Source organism: Zophobas morio, unplaced genomic scaffold (assembly GCF_036711695.1).
Source record: "Zophobas morio isolate AGI-343-1 ecotype UQ-CSIRO unplaced genomic scaffold, CSIRO_AGI_Zmor_V1 ptg000014l, whole genome shotgun sequence".
NCBI lineage: Eukaryota > Metazoa > Arthropoda > Insecta > Coleoptera > Tenebrionidae > Zophobas > Zophobas morio.
Window position 1 is genome coordinate 15371219 of NW_026972119.1, and position 27052 is coordinate 15398270.

Genomic DNA, 27052 nt, shown 5'->3' on the forward strand with positions numbered 1-27052 from the left:
ACCTCGGAAATTCTTTTAACATCCTTCGAAAGCAAAATCCTTAAAGGGCCAAGATTCTTTCAGACTTTTTCAATTTCTTTCAAAAGCAAACCACAGCGAGCTCAAATTCTTTTAAAAATATGCCAGGTGGAATTTCCTACATTCTTTCAGAATTTTTCGAAGCGGAAACACCAGGAGCCCACTAAAATCTTTAAGTTTAAAAAAAAAAACAAAAGCTTCAAGATTATTTCCGATTCTTTAAAAAAAAAAAACAGAAACACAAGATTCTTTAAAATTCTCTTAAAATCAAAACACCAAGAGCCCCAAGATTCTTTCAAATTCTTAAAGACATCAAAGACATCAAGGTCTCCAAGATTCTTTCGGATTTTTAATAACAGCTCCAAGAACCCCGAGATTCTTTCAAATTTTTTCAAAATCAAAACACCAGGGATGCCCGACATTCTTTCAGATTCTTTCAGAAATAAATCATCATGAATATATGGGATCCTTTCAAATTCTTTCAACAACAAAACATCCCGAGCCCCATAGAACTTCGGAGGTTCTTTTAAAATCTTTCCAAAACAAAATATCTGAGGTCTAAGCTTCTTCTCAAACTCTTAAAAAAACACCAGCAACCTAGACATTTTTTCAATTTCTTTCAAAAACAAACCTCCAGGAGCTTAAATTCTTCCAAAAACAAGTCAGGAGAAATTTCCTAAATCCTTACAGATTTTTTCAAAACGAAAACGCTTGGAGCCCACGAAAATCTTTAAATTTTTCGAAAAAAAAAACGAGAGCTTCAAGATTATTTCCGACACTTAAAACAACAACAGAAACCTGAGATTCTTTCAAATTCTCTTAAAAACAAAACACCAAAAGCCCAAAGATTATTTCAAACTCTTTCGAAAAACATATCGAAAGCACCAAGATTCTTTCAGATTTTTAAAAACAACTCCAGGAACCCCGAGATTCTTTCAAATTCTTTCAGAAACAAATCACCATGAATCTCCGAGATTCTTTCAGATTCTTTCAATAACAAAACACCCGGAGCCTCATGGAACCCTGAAGTTCTTTTTTAAAATGTTTCGAAAACAAAATACTTGGAGTCCCAAGATTCTTTCAAACTCTAAAAAAAAGACCAGGATGCTCGAATTTTTCTCAATTTCTTTCAAAAACAAACCACCGTGAGAGATTCTTCAACAAGAACTTCAATATTTTTTCAGACTTTTTCAAAAACAAAGTAATAAAAACTTCGAGATTCGTTATAGGAAAAGCACCTGGACCCTCCGAAATTCTATTACATATTTTCAAAGAAAAAGACAACAAAAGCCCTAATATTCTTTCGGATTTTTTTTTCAAAAACAAAACTCCAAGATCACCCACATTTTTCAAATGTTTTCAAAAGGAAAAGTTTAGGGATTATGAAGGTTGTTTCAAATTCTTTGAAAAATGAAACACTAGAAGCCCTCTGGATGGTTTTAAATTCTAAAAGAAGACAGGAAACACTCCAACATTTTTCCAGTTTCTTAAAAAAAAATACCAGAAACCCCAAGATTCTTCCAAATTTTTCCAAAAACAAAACACGAAGAATTCTGGAGATCCTCTTAAAATCTTTCAGAAATAAAAACACTCGGAAATCTATGAGTTCTTACAATTTTTTTCTAAAACAAAACATCAGTACCCTCGAAGATTCTAACAAATTCTTAAAAAAAACAAGGGCTGGACGATTAATTTAGAATCTTTAAAAAGAAAACACCACGGACCCCAAGATTCTTTCAAATTCTTTAGAAAATAAAACACCAAGGGTCCCCGACGTTCTTATAAATTCTTTGAAAAACAAAACAACTGAAATCCGCGAGATTATTTTAAATTCTTTGAAAAACAAATTGTCAGGAGCTCCCGAGATTTTTTTAAATTAAATAAAAAGGCACCAGTAGCCGCTAAATTCTTTCCCGTTCTTAAAAAAACACCAGCAACTCCGAGATTCTTTCAAATTCTTAAAAAAAATACCTGGAATCCGCTAGAATCTTTAGAATTATTTCAGAAACAAAACACTCGGAATTTCTGACTTTCTTTTAAATTCTTTCATAAAAGACATTAAGAGGCTCAAAATGTTTTCTTATAAAAGAAACACCAGTAACCGTGAGATTCTTTCGTCTCACTTCAAAAACAAATAAACACCTGGAGCCCCAAACAGTATTTTGAAATTTAAAAAAAAACACAAATCTTTTGCGAAAATAAAACTATGAAATCCAAGATATTTTCAGTCCCTCAAAAAGAAATCCACACATCCAAATTCTATCAAAAAGAACACTAAGAATAGCGACATTGTTAGAGAAAGAAACCTTTATGGATCCCCGAATTTTTTTTAATTCTATGAAAAATAAAACACTAGAAGGTTTTGAGGTTTTTCTAATTTCTTAAAAAAAAAAATACATTAAAACCTCCAAAATTCTTTCTAATTCTTAATAAACACCACAAACCCCGAAATTCTTTCAAATTCTTTCAAAAAGGAAACACCAGAATTTCCGAAATTCTCTCAAATTCCTCCAGGAGCAAAACATCTGAAATCTCGTAGATTCTTTTAAATTTTTACAAAAATAAAACACTAGGAACTTGTAAGATTCTCTTAAATTCTGTGAAAAACAATCTGGCAGGAGCACCCAAGATTCTTTTAAATTATTTAAAGAGATGACACCAAGACTCTCAGGAAGTCAGAGATTCTTTCAAATTCTTTGGAAAAAGAAACACACACGAGGTTATTATAAATTCTTTCAAAAACCAAAGAACTGAAATCAGATATATTCTTTTAAATTCTTTGAAAAATAAATTGGCAGGAGTTCCCGAGATTATTTTAAATTATTTAAAAAAGGCACCAATAGCCGCAAAATTCTTTCCCATTTAAAAAAAACACCAGGAACTACGAGATTCTTTCGAATTCTTAAAAAATAATACCTCGAGTCCCCGAGATTCTTTAGAATAATTTCAGAAACAAAACACCAGAAATCTTTTATAAAAGGACATTAAGAGGCCCAAAATTCTTTCTTAATCATACAAGAGACACCAGTAACCCTGAGATTCTGTTATATTCTTTCAAAAACAAAACACCTGGAGATACAAAGAGTCTTATAAAATCTTTTAAAAAAGACAGGAATGTTTTTCAAAAATAAAACTCTAGGATATGCAAGATATTTTCAGTCCCTCAAAAAGAAAACACCAGGAATCTCAGAGATACATTCCAATTCTATCAAAAAGAACACTAAGAACACCGACATTCTTAGGGAAAGAAACCTTCATGGATCCCCGAGATGTTTTAAAATCCTTTGAAACATAAAACACCAGAAGGTTTCGAGGTTCTTCTAAATTCTTACAAAAAAATACACAAAAAGCTCTAAAATTCTTTCCAATTCTTAATAAACACCACAAACCCCGAAATTATTTCAAATTCTTTCAAAAAGAAAGAAAACACCAGGAATCTCCGAAATTCTCTCAAATTCCTTCAGAAACAAAACACCCGGGATCTCCTAAATTCTTTCAAAATTTGACAAAAACAAAACACTAGGAACCTTTAAGATCCTCTTAAATTCTGTGAAAAGCAAACTGACTTGAGTTCCCAAGATTCTTTAAAATTATTTGAAGAGAAGACACCAAGAATCTCGGGAAGTCTGAGATCCTTTCAAATTCTTAAGAAAAAAAAATTGGCTTCCCCGAAATTTCTTCAAATTCTTTTAAAAAACAAACACCAGAAGTACCAAAGGTTCTTTTAAATCCTTAGAGAACCCTGAGATTTTGGAGATTTCCTTATATTCTTTCAGAAAAAAAACACTCCGGAATCTATACATTCTTTCAATTCTTTGAAAAAAAAAATGCCGGGAACTCCCGAGATTGTTTTAAATTCTTAAAGAAAAATACCTGGAATCCCCGAGATTCTTTCAAATTATTTAAGAAATAAAACATCAGGAACTTTTGCTTTTTTTTTAATTCTTTTATAACAGGACATTAAGAGGCTCTTTGTTAATCATAAAAGAGACACATGTGATAATGAGAGTCTTTCATATTCTTTCAAAAACAAAGCACCTGGAGCCCCAGAGAGTCTTTTAAAATCATTTAAAAAAAGACACCTCCTTTTCAAAAATAAAGCTCTAGGAAATCCAGTCGCTCAAAAAGAAAACACCAGGGTCCTAGAAGCCCTTTCCAATTCCAGCAAAAAGGAACTTTGAGAACACCAACATTCTGAGTGAAATAAATCTTTATCGATCCCCGAGATTTTCGAAAATTGTTAAAAAAATACAGTTAAAAGTCAAAACATTTTTCCAATTCTTAAAAAACACTACAAATTCTTTCAAAAAACAAACACCAGGGGCTCCAGAGATGGTTTGAAATTGTTTCAAAAAAGACACCAAAAACCTCAATATTCTTTTTCAAAAATAAGACTAGGAACGTCAAAATTCTACCATCTTCTTATTCTTTTAGATTCTTAGAAAAGAAGGCACAGCTCCAAGATTCTTTCAGTTTTATATACAACAGCACTAGAAACCCCGGGTTTCTTTCAAATTCATAAAAAAATTAAACACCAGGAATTTCCAAGATTCTCTTATATTCTTTCACAAACAAAACACCCGGGATCTTCTAGATTCTTTCAAATTGATCAAGAATAAATACCAGAAGCCCCGAGATTTTTTTAAATCTTTCAAAAAAAAACACACCGAGAATCTCAATACATTATTGAAATTTAAAAAAAAAAACAGTAAGAGCCCCAGAAAATTTCAGTAGTTTATTAGCACAGTTACCTCAACAAAACACATAGATTTTCTTTCTATTTACTTAACTACCGCCCAAAATAACATGACTGAAACATTTTTTATGCCATTAAATTTACATGTTTTTTTTAATAGAGAAAACAGTTATTAAAAAAACACAGGTTTTTTCTCAAACACAAGTTTTTTGTGAAAAACCTTTGACACCCACCCACCTCTTTCACTAATGCATGAATTTTCATTTTGTTAACACCTTATTCACCACAAAAACACACAATTTAAAAATTCCAACTTAGGTGCTGCCGTGTTTCTGAAATTACTCTTTCCATTATTGGAAAAAATAATGAGTCGGCGTGACAAAGCGAAGCGCAAAAATTTTCAGGTGTGTCGTGCAGCCTTGCGTGAACCTTCCATAATTTGTCATACCACCACCGATAAAGAAAATCACCAACCTCCCTGAAAATGCATTTTCTATGTACACACCCCATTAATAACGCAAGCACATTTTGTGCATCAGCTCATTACCGCAGTAAAATACCGCTATCGATTCCAGACGACTCATCTTCGTGATTCCCGTAATCGTCCTTTCAGTAATCAGTCACAGTTACCTGCTGAAACCTAATAATGAATCAAAAAACGTGTTTTCTTCCGCTTCCACGTCAAGTAAACTTCCTATAATTACGAAGTTTTATTTAAATTAAATATAGAATCGTTCCAACATTCCTGACGTCCATGTTGTAGGAAAGGACGTGAAACGGAAATGTTTCGAATTTACACGAAAATGACTGGCTGAAACGTTAGGTTTTCATTAATTTAATTAAATGAAAAATCCTACACGGCAAATTTTTTTAGAAGAGCGAAAGGGTGGATGCCTGCGCTGCAATAAAAGCAGACATAAAGCGTGTTTTATATTGGAACTGAAATTGCGATCGAAATCTGCTTATAGGCCATAAATATTTAGTGTATATTAATGAAATTCTCTGTTCTCTGGTACGGGATTCGACTAAAGAGGCGCAGTAATTTCAAAGCACGGAAAAATTGGTTAATGATGATTTCGATTCGCGTTAATTAAAGTAATTCAGGCGAGGTGGAGAGAACGGCCAAAATATTCACTGAAATGGATGTAATTTCAGCACGGAATAAATATTTTCGAAAGTGTGTCAGCCTAAAGGAAAGGTGCTCTTTGAAGTATGTTTGGGCGTTTTATTCGCAATCATAACTATATTAGGACTTTTATGCCTCAGTTACAACAAGATGTAGGGCAGAGTTCGGTTTGAATTGTTGCTATTCATTTCGTTAAAACCTAATTGGTGCTTTTATATATTTTAAAGCAGAATTCCCCGTCAAAAAAAAGTGAAATCGGAGTGGTTCGCAAGGTTTTCGTGATCTGAAATAAAGATTTCCTGTGTGAAAAACGATGCGGGTTTTTGCAGCTCGCAACTATAATTTTATCCTTTTTTTTTGTAAAATTAGGTGTTTCGTTATTTGTGGTTAATATATAAAAATTATCATATTTTGTTCTGACTTTTAAAGTACAGAAAGCACTTTGTAAGCTCATAATTGAGCTATTTTTGAGCTTTCGATGTACATAATAGAACCCAGCTTAAGTTTCATTGTTGTAGAACAAATAAGCTTTGTATCTGTCTAGAAAAATTAAAGCCGATATAGTTCAATAATGGAGTTCAATATTTCAGAATAAAGTTTTCATTTTCTGTGTAAACACAGACTAAACTCTGTTCTACTGTTCTGAGATAACAGCAAATTATTTATTATTTATTTATTTATATAAGACCTACATTATAAACTCATGAACCAACACAAATATTGTCCGAGCTGTAGAGTAAGCTAACAAATTATTAAATCGAATGAAACAGTTATGTACCACAACTTTATCCTTACGATAAATTATGAATTATTTAATAGCTCCTCCAGCTCTAGCACTAGTGATTATTTAGCTCGTCATGTGTGTAATTGATAAATATACTAAAATATACATAAAATTAATTTCTATTTATTACATGTAATCTATAAAAAATTGTATAGGCCATCAACGAAAATAGTGGTTTTAGGACTTTGACTCCTTCGCTTGCTTGTCCATGAATAATACAGCTCACTAGATGCAAATTCATGACATCACCCCAAAACTAGGTAGCGGCACTTTATTGTGTTTGTGGATATTGCGTTTATCTATACATTATTTAACTTTTCCAGTTATTGTTGTAACGGTTTTTGTAAAGAATACGTGAATATGGGAGAATGCTTTAATAATTTGAAACTACAGTTAATTAACAACCTATTCAAGTCCATTGTAAATTATTGTTCATTAATTAAAAGTGTCCTTAACTCATTAATAATATACGTTTCTGAGCCACAACAGAATATTATTTATTCTATAAATTTCATGCTAGATTTTGGTTTTAGGACTACTCAATAAATTACTCTCAATAGACAACATCACATCGATTGATGTTGTCTATTCATTATAATTCATTATAATGTAATTTAGTGTCACATTTCGAGTTTGAAACTTACATGTGTTAAATAATTTTTTTTCGAAATTAAGGATAAAATTAAGAAAACAATTCCAGCTGTGTATTTTTGAAAAAAATGTTTTTTTATTAAATAAGATAAGCAGTTAAGTACTTATTATGATTTCGTATGATTTTTTAAATTTGAGGTAAGGGTCGGCTCTGGAAACGAAGGATGTGAAAGACGTAGGACGTAGTTTTTATATAAATATCACTATCATTAAGACAAACCAAGGTTAAACAAATCAAACTATGTCCTACGTCTTTCACAACTTTTTTTCCAAAGCCTCCTCTTATCCCAAATTTTGAAAATTGGTCGGATGTTATTCTGATAGAACTTCCCTCTCTCTGGAAATGAAATATCGAGAGACTGAACAATGAATGTATCGATAAATCGGGAAATTGAGAAATCAAACAATTGTAATAATCGAAGAGTTGAAATTCGAAAAAGTCGAAAAATTGAGAGATCGGACACTCAAACCATTAAAAAATTGAAAAATCAATGTACATGAAAATTGAAAATTTCCTCAAATTGGAATGCTGAAAAAGGGAAATTTCGAAAACTTGAAAAATCGTAAAATCGAAAAATCTAGAAATCGAAACGCAAAAATTTTAACAATCGCAAAAATTAAAACATCGGAAAATTGAAAAATTTCAAAAATTGAAATGACAAAAATCTGAAAAGTTGCGACATCAAAAAATTGGAAAATCCTAAAGCCGAAAGGTCAAAAACTGAAACGTCGTTGAATCGAAACATGAAAAGATCGAGAAGTCGAGAGGTCGAACAATCGAACAGTTAAAAATTGTAACATTGAAAAATTTTAAATTAAAAGACATCGAGAAACATTGAAATTGAAAATTCGGAAAATTTGAGTTTAAATTTAAATCGAGAAGTCAAAAATAAAAAGATTGGGAATTCGAAAGATCAAAAAACTGAAAAATTTAAAGTTAAAAATTTGACAAATTGGCAAGTTGAAGAACTGAAAAATCGAAAAATTCTGAAAACGAGAAGTCGAAAAATCCCGAAATCGACAAGTCGAAAAATCTAAAATTTTAGTTTGAAAAATTAATCAGTCGAAAAATTGAAAAATCGAAAAATCAAAATATCAAAAATCGAAGAATTTAAAAATTTGAAAATCAAAAATCGAAGATATAAAATATCGATGAATTGAAAAATCTAAAAGTCGAGAAATGGAAAAAATGGGGAATCGAAAAATTGGAAAATTGCAAAATTGAAACATCGGAAACTGAAAGTCGAGAAATCGACAAATAGGAAAATCAAAAAATTAGTTAATTAAGAAATTGAGAAATTGAAACCCTGAAAATTTAGAAACATCGAAATTGGAAAACCGAAAAATTGAATATTCGACAACATAAGCAATCCAAAAATGAAGAAATCGAGAAATCAAAATCCAAAAAGTCGAAAAATTGAAAAATCGTGCAACCAAACCAACAGAAAATTGAAAAGTTAAAATATCCAAAAACTGAAGGATCTAAAAATTGAAAAGTTCCCAAAATTAAAACGTTGAAAAATTAAGATATGTACCGAAAACTTGGAAAATCAAGGAATCTAAAAATCGGAAAGTCGAAATATTTAAAACTTACAAAAATTGGGAAATAGAAATATCGAAAAACTGAAAAATTGAAAATTGAACAATCCAGAAATCGAATAATTTTTATATTTAAAAAGCGAAAATATTGAAATATCCCAAAATTGAAGAATCAAGAAGCCGAAAAGTCGAGATATCGAGATTCCAAAATTAAAAAAATCACAAAAATTTAAATATCAGAGAATTGAAGAAACGAAATTCTGAAAAATCGAAAAACTGACAAATAGAAAAATCAAAACATCGAAAAGTCCAAGAATTAAAAAAATTGAAAATCAAAATTTGAAGATGTAAAATATCGAGAAATTGAAAAATCTGAAAGTCGAAAAATGGAAAAAATGGGGAATTGAAACATTGAGAAATTGAGAAATCGAAAAACTGAAAATCGAGAAATTGGAAAGTCGGAAAAGGAACCCGAAGAAATAAAAAACTCAAAAATCGAAACACTCAAAAGTCGAGAAATCAAGAAACGGGAAAATCAAAAATCAGTTAATTGAGTAATCGAAAACGTAAAAATTTTGAAATGAAACGTCGAAAAATGGAAAATCGAGCAATTGAAGATTCGAAAACTTGAACAATTGTAAAACTGAAATATCGAAAAATTGAGAAATCTAAAGATGAAGAAATCGAACTCCGAAAACTCGAAAAATTGAAACATCGAGCAACCAAACCAACAAAAAATTAAAAAATTAAAATATCCAAAAAGCGAAAGATCCAAAAATTCAAAAATTGAGAAATCGAAATAGGCCAAAATTAAAAAATCTGAAAGTTAAAGATTGTAAAATTGATGAATTTACAATAAAAAGAGAAACTGAACAATACCGAAATAAAAATATAAATAGTACAACGAAATTTCAATAAACCGAGGAACAGAAAAATTGAAAAATCGAAAAACTGAAAAGTTGAAAAATTTAAAAACAGCCAAACGAAAAAATCGAAAAATCAAGAATTTTAAAAATCGAAAAGTTGATAAACCGAGAAATCAAAAAATCTAAAATTTTATGGATTGAAAAATTTGTACATCGAAAAATTGAAAAATCGAATAATTGAAGAATCTAAATTTCAAAAATCGAAAATATAAAATATCAGGAAAATGAAAAACCTAAAAGTGGAAAATAAAAAAATTGAAGAATCGAAATATTTCGAATCCCAAAACTGAAATATCGAAAAATTGAACAATTCCAAAACTGAAACATCGAAAACTTCAGAAATCGAGAACGGAAAGTCGAAAAATCCAAAAATTGAAAAATCAAAAACCTATAAATCGAAAAATTGGAAAATGTAAAACTCAAAAAGCGAAAAACACTAAAAGATCAAGAAATCGAGAAATGGGAAAACCAATAAATCAGTTAAGCGGGAAATTGCGAAATCAAAATATTGAAGTTTAGGAACGTCAAAAATTTAAAGAATCGGAAAATTTAAGTACCGAATAATTGAAAAATTATAGCAACAAAATATCGAAGAATTGAAAATCCGGACATTGAAACAACTGACATAATAAAAAATTAAGAAGAAATACAATTGTGCTGTAAAATTATACCACGTACTGTCGTCAGAAATAAATCTGAATCCTCACTTTTGCTGAAGGAGAATTTAAATTGACTAATTTATTAGTTAAAATGTCATGCGAACTACACAGTATAATTTTTTGAGGGGAAAATCTGTTACTTCTATATGCTGAGTTCTGTAGTCGATTGGTCTAAAATTTTGATAGTGGAATACCAACTTACGTTATCTATTTTGACTTGGCAAAGCCGCAAGTTCCTATTCAACTCATATTAAAACTAAAGTGAGCGATTATTTGGAACAAAAATTGGTGAGGTAGTTAGTGACTGTAATAAGTGGTGTTCCGCAAGGTACTGTTGTGGGACCTCTACCGTTTTTTGTATATTCAGCCGACTTAAAAAAGCATATTTCTTTATCATATGTGTTTTATGTTGATGATTTTAATTTGTCGTGTAAACAAAGTATAATTCTATTGTGACGGAGTAGAGTATTGTACAACCATATTTATAAGCTTATTTTTACCAAAACTCGAGTGGCTTTTGAACTTAAAAATTGGAAGTTCACTTTTACTAAACTTCATCGAACTATTAAAACTAAAGCAGTGTGTTTAGGAAAATAAAACTTTTGTGAAAATCCTATCGCAACGGCCCCCAAAGGATCGCTCTAAAATCAGTTCGGTGCAAAAATGCTCCAAGAACAAACATTCGATCCGTGTGATTTGTATGGTAAGATTTCCGGGTCTTTTATAGGTAGTAACCGTAAAATCCCGCTTCGGTGAAGGACCGGTTTGCATTCTCAAGTCGAAATTTAATACGAGACGACACCACAAGTCAATCGCTTCTTGTTTGGGAATTCTCGTGATTGAAAGCCAAACGGAATTTGCAATGGAAAGACTGCAGCAGTTTCCAGGGACGGCTCTAAATCAATTACCGAAGGAAATCTCCTATACGACCAATATCGGAAAATGACAAGGAGCGGACTATTCCTGAATTGATACTGTTTTGCGTCTTTTTTTCTTCGGACTGTTTCCATTTTGGTCACGCCGAAGCTGCCAGAACTTTTAAGTTTCCCTTATTTTATTTAAGCAAAATTTAAAGTTTGATCGCATGTCACCTACTGTTAACAATAAAAAGTTGCTTCCGAGGGAAATGCGATTTCTTTGTGTTATTCGATATCTGCCTTCATCTGGCTAAGCCGCTGTAAGCCGCTTAGCTGCTAATCAAAATAGATTATAACTGTGAACTAATTTCTGCTTAGCTGATGTTTGAATCTTAATTGCTTCGAATTTTCAGCAGATGTGTGAGTACGGTGATAGAGTTAAGAGTCGCTAATAAAACCGGTTTATCAATGCCAACTTTAGTTTCAGTTGCGCAGTTAATTGCATAAAAGTTCCTCTTTTTAGCGGCGGACAGAAGTATCCGCGTTTGAGTTCGCCTTGAGCTTGCTTTTAAACGAATTTTATAGCAAAATTCGAAGTTAGCGACGTAGTTGTTTTAGGTGAAATTTGGTAGTCATGAGAAAGTTCGTTAGCGTTCATCACAAAATAAACAAAACGACAAAATTTCGTAATTATAAAGAAACAACGTGCTTTATTAATTTTTATTTTAATTTCATCCTGCCGTCCCTACACAGTTAATTGTGACTGCTAATAAAGGTGATTTCTTTAAATGTACTCCATTGAGTTGCATCAAAGGAAACTTCTGCCTGAAAGATCTTAATTTAATTCAACTTGCTTGCGCGGCTCATGCTGAAAGCACTAGCCACTTCATCAAAGTTTAATTTTATGTGTACGAGGAAGTACACAATTCTAATAATTGAATACATATACGAAATCCGGGAAGATATATTCCGGGTAATAGAAGTAACGAAAGCAAGTTAGATGTGTGTAAAGGTAATAAGAAAGCTTGTATCCGGTATATTCACAAATAAAGGGGAACATAACCTTATACTGCTGCAAGTTTACTATTAAAGTATCCATGTGAAACTTCTGATGTGTTTCTAAACCCGATCCATACGCCCAAGTAAAACAAGAAAACTTAATAAAACGACAATAACACTGTTTCTTTGGTGATTGTGGTTCGGGATAGACCGAGAATTTATTTTCTTAAAACAATGCGTTACAACTCGCATGGAAAAACTTTACAATAATAAATTCACAGATTGCTTTTACATGCCTTATCAAAGAGCCATCAGTGGAATAAGGTCGGATACGATTATGTCGCTCATTATACCAAACTACAATAGTTTCCTTGCCTTCAAATTGTTCATCTAGTAATAATTCCAAAATTAATCTTCTTCCACAATCGCAGTTTATGGTAACATCCCCAGAGCATGAAGTTTGTAATTAGGAAACATGTTTATATTGTTTCACTAAACCTTTGTTAGTCGAGCGAAAAATTTTGTGGTAAATGTCGTTACATTATTTAGCACAAATTACCCATAAACTGCAGGTGTCATAACAAATGATGCACTAAGGACAGTCTGAGTTTCACATTTAATCACGAATTATTTCATGACCTTAATTACGTGATACTCAAATCCTGATGATTGTTTCAATCATAGAAATTTGTATTAGGAAAATCCTGTGCCTCCAATATTATTTACTAGTTGAACAGTATAAAGAATGACAGGCTTTTCCTTTATTCTAAGTTGTTGGCTGCACTAACTTTAACCACTGAAGATATTCGTCAACAAGACAGACTAAACTATAAACAAATATTATAATAATGTCAAAATCACTGCCGCTATTACACCGAGTCAAGCAATTTCTTCTACGACGAGAGGATCACATAAAGAGCCGTAATTCCGCCTCACCCGTGACGAGAAGACTACGTGAAATATTATCACCCTGACAATAATTAATTCATTTGTGGAAAAAGTGCTTTCCATGTCAAAATTGGAAAAATTACATGTTTGTCACGTTATAGTCTTATTAGAAATATTGTTGGTCTTGTATTGTCCTAGTTTGAATTAAAATTTCCCGCTGAGAGAAACATCACGTCGTGTTTTTTTTTTGTTTGGCGGATTCACGGTTCGTGTTAAGATTTTTAGATGATCCTGATACAATTTAACACTCGTGAGATTGTTGGTATAAATCACGTATGAGGAAGTTCATTCATTCAGGCTTCACTCTTTTGTTTACCACGTTATATAGACGTTTTTCTTAAGTATTACATCATAACATACTTTTCAACTTATCACTCAAGACTGCTAATAATTAGTTTATTTATAGCATTTGATCTGGTTTTGCGCGTTGATCAATTTTTAGAGAAGAGAGATTGAAATTTCCATCAATCAAATTAATATCCTCCTGAACTCGGAAAACGCGACGATTTCAACATTTTCTTACAGATTTAACAGTTTTGTTTCAGGTTAGTTATTTTCCTGTAGGTTTAATAATATTTTTGCGGCTTGAATTTGAACATTTATTCTCGACGGCGCCGCTTCAGAGCACAGCGTTTCCGAGAGTAGCTTACTGTGGTTTTGATGGTACTGAATGTGATTTTTTTATGCAGTAATTCGAACTAACGCATAATTTAGTTTCATGCAAATCCTTAGTTGGTTGAAATCCTTGAGTGTGGAGTAATTAATTTAAGTAATTTTAAGATTCATTCAGTCATCGTTATAAATTCTAGAAAGCTATAATTTGAACTTATTTGAAAGAATATACCTCAAGTTGACGCAGCGTAAACGTAACAGGCGGTTTCTACTTGAAGTTTGTGATTTTGTCATTTGTTCAAGTAGATTCTGAAATCGAGACTGTGTGAAAGGCGCAACTTGAATAAATAGCGGCCAGTTTGCGAAAATCGGGTAAGGAGTGTAATATGCGGCAGGTTTTTTGGAAATAGAAATGTGGAGTGTGTGTTATACCAATCTATATAAATTGTTCGTATAATTCACTCTTTTGTTTAGCACGTTATATCAAAGTTTCTAGACGTTTTTCTTAACTATTACATCATAACGTGGTTTTAAACTCATCACTCAAGATCGGTAATAGTTCATTTATGGCATTTGGACTGGTTTTGAGCGTTGATCCATTTTGAGAAAAGAGTCATTGAAATTTTCATCATTCAAATGAATATCGTCCTGAACTCGGAAAACGGGAGGATTTTAACATTTTTTTACAGATTTAATAGTTTGTTTTAGTTTGTTAATTATTTTCTTGTAGGTTTAATAATATTGGTGCGGCTTGAATTTGAACATTTAGTCTCGACGGCGCCGCTTCACAGCACAGCGTTTCCGAGACTAGCTTCCTGTGGTTTTGATGGTACTGAATGTGTTTTTATGCAGTAATTCGAACTAACGCATAAATTAGTTTTATGCAAATGCTTTGTTGGTTGAAATCCTTGAGTGTGGGGTAATTAATTTAGGTAATTTTAAGATTCATTCAGACATCGTTATAAATTCTAGAAAGCTATAATTTGAACTTATTTGAAAGAATATGCCTCAAGTTAACGCAGCGTAAACGTAACACACGGTTTCTACTTAAAGTTTGTGATTTTATCATTTGTTCAAGTAGATTCTGAAATCCAGACTGCGTGAAAGGCGCAACTTGATTAAATCGCGGCCAGTTTGCCAAAATCGGGTAAGGAGTATAATATGCGGCAGATTTTTTGGAGATAGAAATGTGGAGTGTGTGTTACACCAATCTATATAAATTGTTTGTATAATTCACTCTTTTGTTTAGCACGTTATATCAAAGTTTCTAGACGTTTTTCTTAACTATCACATCATAACGTACTTTTAAACTCATCACTCAAGATCGGTAATAGTTCATTTATGGTATTTGAACTGGTTTTGAGCGTCGATCCATTTTGAGAAAAGAGTCATTGAAATTTTCATCATTCGAATTAATATCGTCCTGAACTCGGAAAACGGGACGATTTTAACATTTTCCTACAGATTTAATAGTTTGTTTTAGATCTAATTATTTTCTTCTAGGTTTAATAATATTGTTGCGGCTTGAATTTGAACATTTATTCTCGACGGCGCCGCTTCAGAGCACAGCGTTTCCGAGACTAACTTACTGTGGTTTTGACGGTACTGAATGTGTTTTTTTTATGCAGTAATTTGAATTAACGCATAAATTAGTTTTATGCAAACCCTTTGTTGGTTGAAATCCTTGAGTGTGGGGTAATAATTTAAGTAATTTTAAGATTCATTCAGTCATTGTTATAAATTCTAGGAAGCTATAATTTGAACTTATTTGAAAGAATAGGCCTCAAGTTGAAGCAGCGTAAACGTAACACACGGTTTCTACTTAAAGTTTGCGATTTTGTCATTTCTTCAACTAGATATTGAAATTGATACTTCATGGGGAGGCCCACGTCTGCGTGAAATACGTAACTTCCTTTAATAGCGGCCAGTTTGCTAAAATCGGGTAAGGAGTGTAATATGCGGCAGGTTTTTTAAAGATATAAATGTGGAGTGCGTGTTATACCAATCTATATAGATTGTTCGTATAATTCACTCTTTTGTTTAGAACGTTATGTCAAATTTTCTAGATGTTTTTCTGAACTATTACATGATAACATACTTTTTAACTTGTTACTCAATAATAATAGTTTATTTATTGGGTTTGAACTGGTTTTGAGCGTTGATCCATTTTGAGAGAAGAGATATTGAAATTTTTATCATTCAAATTAATATCGTCCTGAACTCGGAAAACGGGAGGATCTTAACATTTTCTTACAGATTTAATGGTTTGTTTCAGGTGTAATTATTCTCTTGTCGGTTTAATATTTTTTTTTGCGCCTTGAATTTGAACATTTATTCTCGACGGCGCCGCTTCAGAGCGCAGCATTTCCGAGACAAGCTTACTGTGACTTTGATGGTATTCAATATGTGTCTTTTTATTCAGTAAATCGAAATAACGCAGAATTTAATGTCATGTAAATTTTTTGTTGGTTGAAATAATTGAGTGTGAGGTAACTGATTTAAGTAATTTTAAGATTTATTCAGTCATCGTTATAAATTCGAAGGAGCTATAATTTAAACTTATCTGAAACAACAGGGTATAAATTCGCGTAGCGTAAACGTAACACACGGTTTCTACTGAAGGTTTGCGATTTTGTCATTTGTTCAAGTAGATTCTGAAATTGAGACTTCATGTCTTCACGTCTGCGTGAAATACGCAACTTGCTTAATTAACGGCCAGTTTGCGAAAATCGGGTAAACAGTATAATATGCGTCAAGTTTTTTGGGGATAGAAATGTGGAGTGTGTGTTATACCAGTTTATGGAGACTATTCGTATAATTCATTCTTTTATGTAGCACGTTATATCAAGGTTTCTAGATAATTTTCCCAAGTATTACATCATAGCATACTTTTTAAATTATTATCAATCAGGATTGCTAACAGTTCATTTATGGCATTTGATCTGGTTTTGAGCGTTGATCTATTTTGAGAGAAGGGACATTGAAATTTCCATTAATCAAATTAATATCCTCCTGAATTCGGAAAACGCGAGGATTTCAACATTTTCTTGCAGATTTAATAGTTTGTTTCAGGTTTAGTTATTCTCCTGTGGGTTTAATAATATTTTTGCGGCTTGAATTTGAACATTTATTCTAGATGGAGCCGCTTCAGAGCGCAGCGTTTCCGAGACTAGATTATTGTGATTTTGATGGTGTTGAATGTGTGTGTTTTTTTTTATTCAGTAACTCGAAATAATTTAAGGCCATGTAAATTCTTTGTTGGTTGAAATTCCTGAGTGAGGCGCAATTAATTTAAGTAATTTTAATTATATTCACTCAATTATCGTTATAAACTCGAGAGAGCTATAATTTGGACTTATTTGAAATTAAAAGGTACAAGTTCGCGTGGGATAAACGTAGCATACGGTTTCTACTGACAGTTTGCGATTTTGTCATTTGTTCAAGTAGATTCTGAAATTGAGACTTCATGGGGAAGTCCACGTCTGCGTGAAATAGGTAACTTGTTTAATAGCGGCTAGTTTGCGAAAATCGGGTAAGGAGTATAATATACGGCAAGTTTTTGGAGATAGAAATGTGGAGTGTGTGTTATGCCAATCTATGGTATAATAAGTTTTGGAAACTGCGGTTTTCGAAATCTTTAGAATGACTGGAATCCCTAGAGTGTCATAATATCGAAACTTTTTGAAATTTTTGGAGCATTTGGTATCTTTGAAATACATGCAATCTTCATAATTTTCAGAAGTTTTGGAATCTTCAGTCTTCGAAACATTCAGAAACACGAGAATCTGTAGAATCTTTAGAATCTTCTCAAGACGTGCTAGAGCCTCTAGAATATGTAGCATCTCTAGAATCTGTGGATTATTTAGAACCTTCAAAATCATTAAAATTTTTAGATTATTTAGAATCTAAATTCGTTAGAATCTCTAAAATCACTAGAATAGGAGTCTGTATATAGAATTTTCAGAATCTTCTGAATATTTGGGGTTTCTGGACTCTCTGAAGTCCCGAAATATCCGGAATTTTTGGAATTTGTGCGATGTCTAGAAACTATGGAATTTTTGAAATTTTTTGAATTTTTAAATATAATCTTGGGAATCTTCAAAATCTTCACCACTTTTGGAATTTTCAGCCTTCGAACTATTTAGAGTCTTCATATTCTTTAGAATCTCGGGAATCTCTAGTTTCGGAAAACCGGGCATCTTTGGAATTGCTGGAACCCTGGAAATCTTTAAAGTATTTGGAATTTAGATAGTAATCAGAATCTTTACAATCTTCAGTTTTCATAAGTTTTGGAAACTTCGGTCTTCGAAATCTTTACAATTTCTGGAATTCCTAGAGTCCCATAATATCGAAAATTTTTGCAACATTTGGAATCTTTGAAATATATGGAATCTTTATAATTTTCAGAAGTCTTGGAATCTTCGGTCTTCGAAATATTCAGAAACATGAGAGTCTGTAGAATCTTTAGAATCTTGTCAAGACGTGCTAGAGCCTTTAGAATCTGTAGCATCTCTAGAATCTGTGGATTATTTAGAAACTTTAAAATGACTAAAATTTTTAAATTATTTAGAATATAAATTCGTTAGAATTTTTAAACCGCTTGAATACGAGTATGTATATAGAATTTTCAGAATCTTCTGAATATTTGGGTTTTCTGGAATTTCAAAGGCTCGAAATATTCGAAATTTTTGGAATTTGTGCCATCTCTGGAAACCATGGAATTTTCGAAATTTTTGCAATATTTAAATATAATCCTGGGAATCTTCAAAATCTTCACAACTTTTGAAATTTTCAGCCTTCTGTTTAGAGTCTTCATATTCTTTAGAATCTCTGGAATTTCTAGTTTCGGAAAACCGGGAATCTTTGGAATTGCTCAAACCTTGGAAATCTTTAAAGTCTTTGCAATCTTTATAGTAATCAGAATCTTCAAAATCTTCAGTTTTCATAAGTTATGTAGCACGTTATATCAAGGTTTCTAGATGATTTTCCCAAGTATTATCACTCAGGATTGCTAATACCTTATTTCATTTATGGTATTTGAACTGGTCTTGAGCGTTGATGTATTTTGAGAGAAGGGACATTGAAGTTTCCATAAGCTCGAGGATTTTAACATTTTTTTATAAATTTAATAGTTTGTTTCAAGTCTAATTCTTCTCTTGAAAAGTTGTGGTTTAATAATTTTTTTGCAGCTTGAATTTGAACATTTATTCTCGACGGCAACGCTTCAGAGCGCAGCGTTTCCAAGACTAGCTTATTGTGCTTTTGATGGTACTGAATGTGTGTAAATTCTTTGTTGGTTGAAATTCTTGTGTGGGGGGTAATTAATTTAAGTAATTTTAATATTCATTCAGTTATCGTTATAAATGCGAGAGAACTAAGTATAATTTGAACTTCTTTGAAAGGATACAACTAGTTAAAATTTGCAATTTTCGCATTTGTTTAAGTAGATATAGAAATTGAAACTTTATGGGGAGACCCAGTCTGCCTGAAATACGTAACTTGCTTTAATAAAATCGGATAAGGAGTATAATATGCGGCAGCTCCTTTGGAGATAGAAAATTCGAGTTTGTGTTATACCTTTCTATAGAATAGAATCCCCGAGGAAGAGTGACAGACGACGACCACACTGTCGCAATAATATGAGTTCCACTTTGAGTCATGTGCGGGCGATAGCAGAAGTAATTCGACTGAAAAATGTAACATATCGCCCACATTTCTTTAAAGAAAAAGTTAAATTTACAGCATTTGTTATAGCTTGGGGGTCAATGTCTACAACAGGTGTAGGAAAACTGCATTACTACACAGTTAGTACGGAAAAATATGAACATCTTAGAACAAAGTTTACAGCTATCGTAGTATATGGTGGTTTACGATCTGGAAAGGCATTTATTTTCCAACAGAACGGTGCATTGTTCCACACGTCTAGAAGAGCTTCACGATGGTTTACTAAACACACTATTAAAATAAATGTGTTTCATAGAAAAACTATGGAATAAAAAAAAAAAAGATTTGGTGCAAACCCAGCAAGAACAGTACTAGCGCTAGCATAAAATTATTGACATACAAAGTCGTACATTGGTGACAATGTCAAAGGGAATTTATCATCCTGTAAAGAAATAATATTTTTGCGGCTTGAATTTGAACATTTATTCTCAGAGGCGCCGCTTCAGAGCGTAGCGTTTCCGAGCCCAGTTTATTGTTTGCGGTTTCTAGTTAAAGTTTGCGATTTTGTGATTTGTTCAAATAGATATAGAAATTGAAAGTTCATGGGAAGACCCACGTCTGCGTGAAATACGTAACTTGCTTTAATAAAATCGGGTAAGGAGTGTAATATACGGCAGGTTTTTTGGAGACAGAAATGTGGAGTGTGTGTTATACCTATTTATAGAGTAGAGTCGCCAAGGAAGGGTAAGAGGCGACGGCCACACTCTCGTAATAGCTTGAGTTTCTACATCTAGTTACTGTAATTTCGATTTTTTTTAATTGTGGTGCTTAAGTTTGGGATATTTAAATATCTGCATTGATCCGGAATATTTGAGTTGATTTAATTTTGTAGGTTAGGCGGTTTTGAAGCTGAGAGCTATAAGAAAAGAACGTAGGGTCCCAGTTTTGTTGACGATGACACTTCGAGGTCAAAATTTGAATTTTTCGCGGCTTTTAAAATTTTGCACCCATGTAATATTTCAGATATATTTAAATAAGAGAACTCTAAAACGAACTATTCGCCAAAATAGACGTTCCAACTATGGACAATTGAACTTATTGTGGAGCGAAACAATTGGAAAAGATATTTCAAGATACACCGGGAAGCTCACAGATTAGGGTTTGAAAAATAAAGTTATTTCAATAAAGTTATAAGAAAAATCGAAGGCCTAAGAAAAGCCACTCTTGACAAAAAAGCAATGGAAAAACAGGTTGAATTGTACTTAATAACAAAAAATTGGACTACTGAAAAATGGAGCTACATACATATTCCGGTTTGAGGTTTCTTCGAGCGAATACACGAAGTCGAGTAATTCGACTGAAAAACGTAACTTATCGCCTAATTTTTTGAAAGAAAAAGTTAAAGTGTTATGACTTGGCGATCGATTTCTGCAACAGGTGTGGAAAACTACATTACTACACAGTAAGTACGGAAAATTATAAACATCTTAGTAGAAAGTTTACTAGCTACAGTATGTGGTGGTTTACGATCAGGAGAAACATTTATTTTCCAACAGGACGATGCATTCTGCCACAAGTTTAAAGGAATTTCACGATACAGAAAACACCATTAAAACAAATGCAGCAGTTCTGACTTGTTTCCCATAGAAAAACTATGGAATAAAATGAAAAAATTACTTATAACGTCGTACATTGGCCATAATTTTAAACGAAATTTATCGTTGTGTAAAGTAACAATATTTTTGCTGTTTGAATTCGAACATTTATTCTCAGCAGCGCCACTTTGAAGCGCAGCGTTTCCGTGACCAGGTTATTGATATATTGAGAGAAAATTTGCTAGGGAAAATAAAGGAAAAATTTAAAGCATGGATAGAATGAAAGTGTACCATTTCTTTACATTACCAATATAACAGTAAAATTTTTCTAAAAAAAATGAGAGTTTGTAAATTTCAACTAAGTACAAAACTTATTTAGTCTATGTTTTTTAGTACATCAAACAACCTGTTGGTGTCGCAGTGTTCTAGCTACGTTTAAAAAATAGTAATACACTAAGAGCACTTTTGCCTAAAACAAAATCCACCGCTTTCAATGAGTATAACCTTATTTCTGTAATTAATATTGTTGAAATCGTGCACTGTCATGAAAACCGCGTTTTGTCTGAGTAATTTTCACAACAAATTATTTCGCGGAATGTGTTTAGGAAGTTTACAATAACAGCTATTGATAAAAAAGTTTGGGAGCGAGTTCAACTAATGCGATAATGGATTTCATTACCTAGGTGAACCATGTTACTAACTGTTAGACGCATTTTAGCACGCTGCTGTGTAAAACATCGTCGGATGTAATTTCGAGCTTAAAAATGAGTAATTTCGCCAAATAAATTTTCACATCATTTACTATCAAACACTACATTTTTCACGAAAAATGAACTACTTTGACTTTATGCTCCGCAGAAATCTGAAAATATCAGCACATATTTTTCTGTTTTTCCGATAACCTGCACGTTATCTCGGGGGTTAGGCACTTCCCAGAACTTATTCATCTTTATTAATGTCTTTTTAGCTAAGCAGACATAAATTTATTTAAAATTTATCTAAAAAAAGTGTTAAAGACGCCATAAAAGAAAACTAAATATATGTTCAACTGTTTCCAGCAAAGGCGGTTTTCAACACAGCCAAATAAATCTACATGTTTTATTAGTACAATGAACGCGAACGAAGAAAGATTAAAAAAACAAAGTAAATCATGTGTAGAAGACGGGAGAGTTTTATTTGCAGGGGTAGAAAAACATTAATATCGCTTTTATTTACTTAAACAAAATATCGAAGTCCTAAAAAAACCGTCTGCGAAAGTCGAAATCCAAAAAAATAACACCAAGGTAGAAAGCTACAAATTCGTGTGTCAACACGAGCGATAAGCATGTCGTAATTAGAGCGGCTACAATTACCGAATTTGTCAATTAGGGTAATCGCCCCCAACCCGTCGTTCCAATTTAACCACCACGCATCATTCAAGTTTGATTTTTAATCAGCACAAGTCCTTCAACATTTACGAAACACAGATTTCATCAAATCGTACCATACATTAAACTTTCATCGCAGCAATAACGCTAGCATCGTAAAAACTTTAATCAGATTCAAACATGAAGAGGTTTCGCGTGTGCTCTTCAAAAATCCATCCGTATTAAAATTGCGTGACCGCAGCCAAACACAAGCATTACCTGTAGATCACTGATACGGCTTATCAATCACTTTCGTTCTTTTACTCGGGGACTGCGGAGCGAGCGAGAGGAGTTTGGACTTACCAGCGGTGAGGTCCATCGCGGCTTCTGCGATGAACGCCGGCAAAGAGAGCGCGAAAATCAAGAGCTGGAGAGCCATGGGAACGGTATGGGCTGGCCGACCGCGTGCCGCATGCCGACTGACGAGGAGCGTCGCGACGCTCGACGTGACCAACTTGGAGGCGCTTGCGCCCGCTACCCTGACCTATACAACGAGGCTCTGTCATGGATATTAGATTTCATCTATTTACATAATATAGCAGATTTACACTACGTTAAATTTCATACTTGAGAAGGATTAGTGAAGTTGCTGGAGTTTTACAAAGTGCTGGGAGCGCGCAGTCACTTTAGGCGTTATCAGCGGCGAAAAATGGCAGGAGCTGGGAAGAGTTCGCCGGATTTGCTACTTCATGAACTCTTTATTCCAAAAACATCATACGTTATTCTTGGATAAAGGAAAATAATTGGTTTTCCGGAATCATTGTTACTTTTGGTAAAATATTGTCTTGGGTGACAGACATAGAAATTACAGCTCTTAAACCGTCGCTAATTCCGGCTGCAATCTACGTCCTCCGCTTTTTATGCTACACACTATAAATGTCACAATGTCAGGTTTAATTTGCACCAAATAATCTCTTGGAAATTTTTGATTTTCCGTCTATAAGTTTTTATTAAGAGAAAAATAAACATTTAATATTTTTCTCTTGTTAATATGAAATCTTTTATTTCTTTTCTTTGTATCTACGCAACTTACTAAACATTCACTAAAAAACTACCATCGTACGAAGAAGTATTGCCGGTACCCAGCACTGAGGGCTATTAGAATACTCCACCTCCTCACTGCGGGTTTGTATAATCTCCAAAGAATAAAGTGAACAAAGATCAAAATTTTCAGGTTTCCAGGTGTATTTATAAAACATCTATATTAATATCATTTATCATAAAAAAATGGAAAAATTGTTATACCTCCTCCAACGAGTCCCCTTGAATTTTTGAGATTTTGTGTTGTACCTCCAAGACTAACGATAATATTAAACACGTTTGTGTCTCTGGCAGGAATTTGCAATTCAATCCCATAAAAGCAATAAAGGGCCAGGACGAAAAGGTTTTAGATTTAATTTTGTATTTGCCTCTACTTGTGACAAAAAACAAACATCAGCAGGCACTTTTCCTTCGATTATCGGTTTCCAGGAAAAGTAATTTGCCATTTGTAACTTTGAATAGTGAATCTTGAAGACGTTACGATTGTCTAAGGGCCGATTTATATACCGTATGTAGAGCTATTGGAAAAATCAACTGGGAGGAATTTACGAACTCTGAAAACCCTGATGTCGTAGATGGGTATTTTTATGACAAAATTTAGACGTTATTTAATGAATTTATCCCAAAATATAAAACGTTTCAGGAATAAATAATATCACCTGAATGACGCTAACTGATTTTAGCATATTTTAGATATTTTTAGCTTTAAGGTAATGAATATGGATTATTGGTTTAGCAGCACCTATATTTTTTATAAAATTCAATTTTGCGAATTTTGGGGTGTTAACCCACAGGTAAAAAGCATGTTATGCGTGTGTTTCAAGTGAGTTAACCATATAAAAATTTCGTTATGACGTTATCAACAAGTCTAGGGGTCACGAAACGTCGAGAAACCATGAAAGGAGCCGGTTTGAATAGACTGGCGAAAAAGTCATGTTTTTTTTAATTCCCAAGGTAAATATAATTTTTGCAGGTACATTATAAATTCTCAGTGCCCCATTACAACAAGATTCAATAATTACAAACGGGAAACGCAGCTGAAAGCTTCCTGTTTTAATACTGAAAAAAAAAGAGAAAATAACATTGTGATTTGAAAATATCGAACAACTTAAAAAAAAACCCACTCGTGAATTTTACTTGAACGAGGTAGGTTATAAATTTGTTACCAAAATAATCTTAGATCTTGAGACTGAATTACGGCGACTGTTAGCGTTCGAAGAAAACATTCTCGAAGCTTCCGGAAGAACTAAACAATTAACTTTTTTTTATTTCTGTAATATAGATTTAAGCTGTATAGCAGAAATTGTGAAAACGTTCGAGTTGCTTTAAAGGGGATAAGTCAGTGTAAATGTATGTAGAAGGATGTCAATACATAAAACTCTGCTAACAGATCGACGACATTTTCTATTGCAAACACTGGCAATTTTGATAACAAGGTGTCATTTTTTAGATGGATTAATATTTTTAATTGTTATTGATTATGATAACTACACATTTTTACAAAAGTGAGCACCGATTAATATTTTGTGCACTGGAATTATAAATTTTCTCTCGTCCTACAAATTCGCTTAAATATTCTCAAATGTTTTGTATTTGTTACTTTGATTTTATTATTTTTTATGTGGGCAGGTTGTTTATGGTAATGGATTTCCGTTAACTGTTTTTCTGTATGAAAATACCCACTGTGTATTATTTCAATTTAAAGCTTATTGTAGCATTTTAACTTTTTATTTGTAAAAAAAATCTGTTGTAACTCTATATTATTATTATTTAATAATACATATCAAATCCATTTAGCTGAATCCCCCATGTCCGCGTTTTTTATCCGAGATATAATTAAGGGTTGTGGATAACTCAGATGCAAAAAACCAATCGATTCAAATGACATGTCGTAATGCTCCAAAAGCCGTTCAAATGCGGTGCTATTTAGCTACAATGTAATCAATCAACCAGGTTTGAATACGCCCACACAAAGGAATTGCACTACACACGCAATCTACAACGTCGCCAGGGGCAATCCTTTCGTCTCGGGTGACGTGGAATCGCGGCTCTTTGTGCAATCCGCTCGACGTGGAAGGAATTGCGTCACTCGTAAGTGCTATTCGTACATCAAATTAAAGTAGAATATTTAGCGCCTTAACAATTTAATATTCAAAGGGGTTTTTAGCATTTTCACGAGTTTTTCTAAGCAACAAATTTCGTTAAATAATAAACTGTAGGAGAAAAATTTTGTAGAATTCCTCTCGCGGCGGTTAAAGCTGGCAGATTTGTTTTGCGCCACTAGAATTCTTTTCAAATAAGCTATTGAATCGAATGTAAATGAACGGTATTATTAGGCATTCCTGACCCGGTTCAACAATATGAATTAATTTTCAGTTAAGTATTTCCACTGTTTTTCGTCAAAGCAACTACAATTTATTCAGCATTAATCAGACTCTATTTGTTTTAAATTGAACATATTGTTGCTTAAAAAATTTTTAGATAAAACTATAATCTGCATTAATTAGAGACAGAGAAAGAATTCACAGACTTAAGGTGTACTCTTTATTAAGAACCATACTTATAAATATATAATTTTTTTCAATATCAGTATTTAAAATTGAATACAATCTATTTATTATACTAAAAAAACAAATTTGTAATTTTAATTCGCTCCATTAACCCAGAAATAACAGGAAGTTTCTTACGGTGAATCATTTTTCCTTCTTACCGTTTAATTTTTCCTCAATTCAGATGTTAAAAATATACCTATGGATATAGTAAACAGTATCACAGTGCATCAAATATTTGACGTTCATCTATCGGCTTCGCCCCCTTACTCCATTCGTGCCGAAAGTGAGGCAACTCATCACTACGCAACATTAATATATTTAAAGCTATTGTGGGGTTCCATTCTCTGAGCTTTCCCGGAGCGGAAGCTGTCACGATTTTAGTGATTCCCGGAAGTGGAATTTATTATGTGTGTATTGTTATAACAACTTTCAATATGATAACCGCGCTTGATGCCGACTGATTTTGTCTTGACACACGAGCAAATGGTATGAGAACTCGTTAAATCCATGCAGGAAGCAGGAAGCAACATTCGACTCTGCACCCCATGCGAATAAAGCAGAACGGAAGTGGCTTTATGCCTCACACATCACTTACATGCTCAATGGCTTCGAGCTTGGCACCGACGTTTTGTGTAAAAAAATGCGAAACAACAGTTTTCATTTTCATCATTAACTGTATTGACTGAAAGTGCGTTTATTATTCACGTTTCGGTGATCTGTGACATCAAACGGTTATTAATAATGATTAATTAGTGATATTTATATAACGATTGTGGGTACTGCAAAGGTTGATTTAAACAAGATATTGTTTGTCTAGTTAAATAAATATTGTTTACACTGAGTGTGGTCATTGCTGTGTGGCAGAAATGAAGTGGTGCATTAATATCCATATTTATATATACAAGCTTTTTAATTTTCTGAAATAATGACGAAAGAATTACATACATTGGACAGTTTCTTTATTTTGGCGCAATCTGGA

The 27052-nt window shown here is 32.8% G+C and overlaps 1 protein-coding gene across 1 annotated transcript in view; it reads right to left on the reverse strand.

The window, feature by feature from the left end:
- The window catches only part of LOC135128992 (neurotrimin-like), a 353567-nt gene extending 330681 nt beyond the window's left edge, over nucleotides 1-22886 (reverse strand). Inside the window, exon 1 of the mRNA XM_064056075.1 lies at nucleotides 22784-22886. Within this exon, the coding sequence (XP_063912145.1) occupies nucleotides 22784-22859 (76 nt within the window). The 5' untranslated portion in view covers nucleotides 22860-22886. The remainder of the gene's footprint in view (nucleotides 1-22783) is intronic.
- Nucleotides 22887-27052: the final 4166 nt, after the last annotated feature.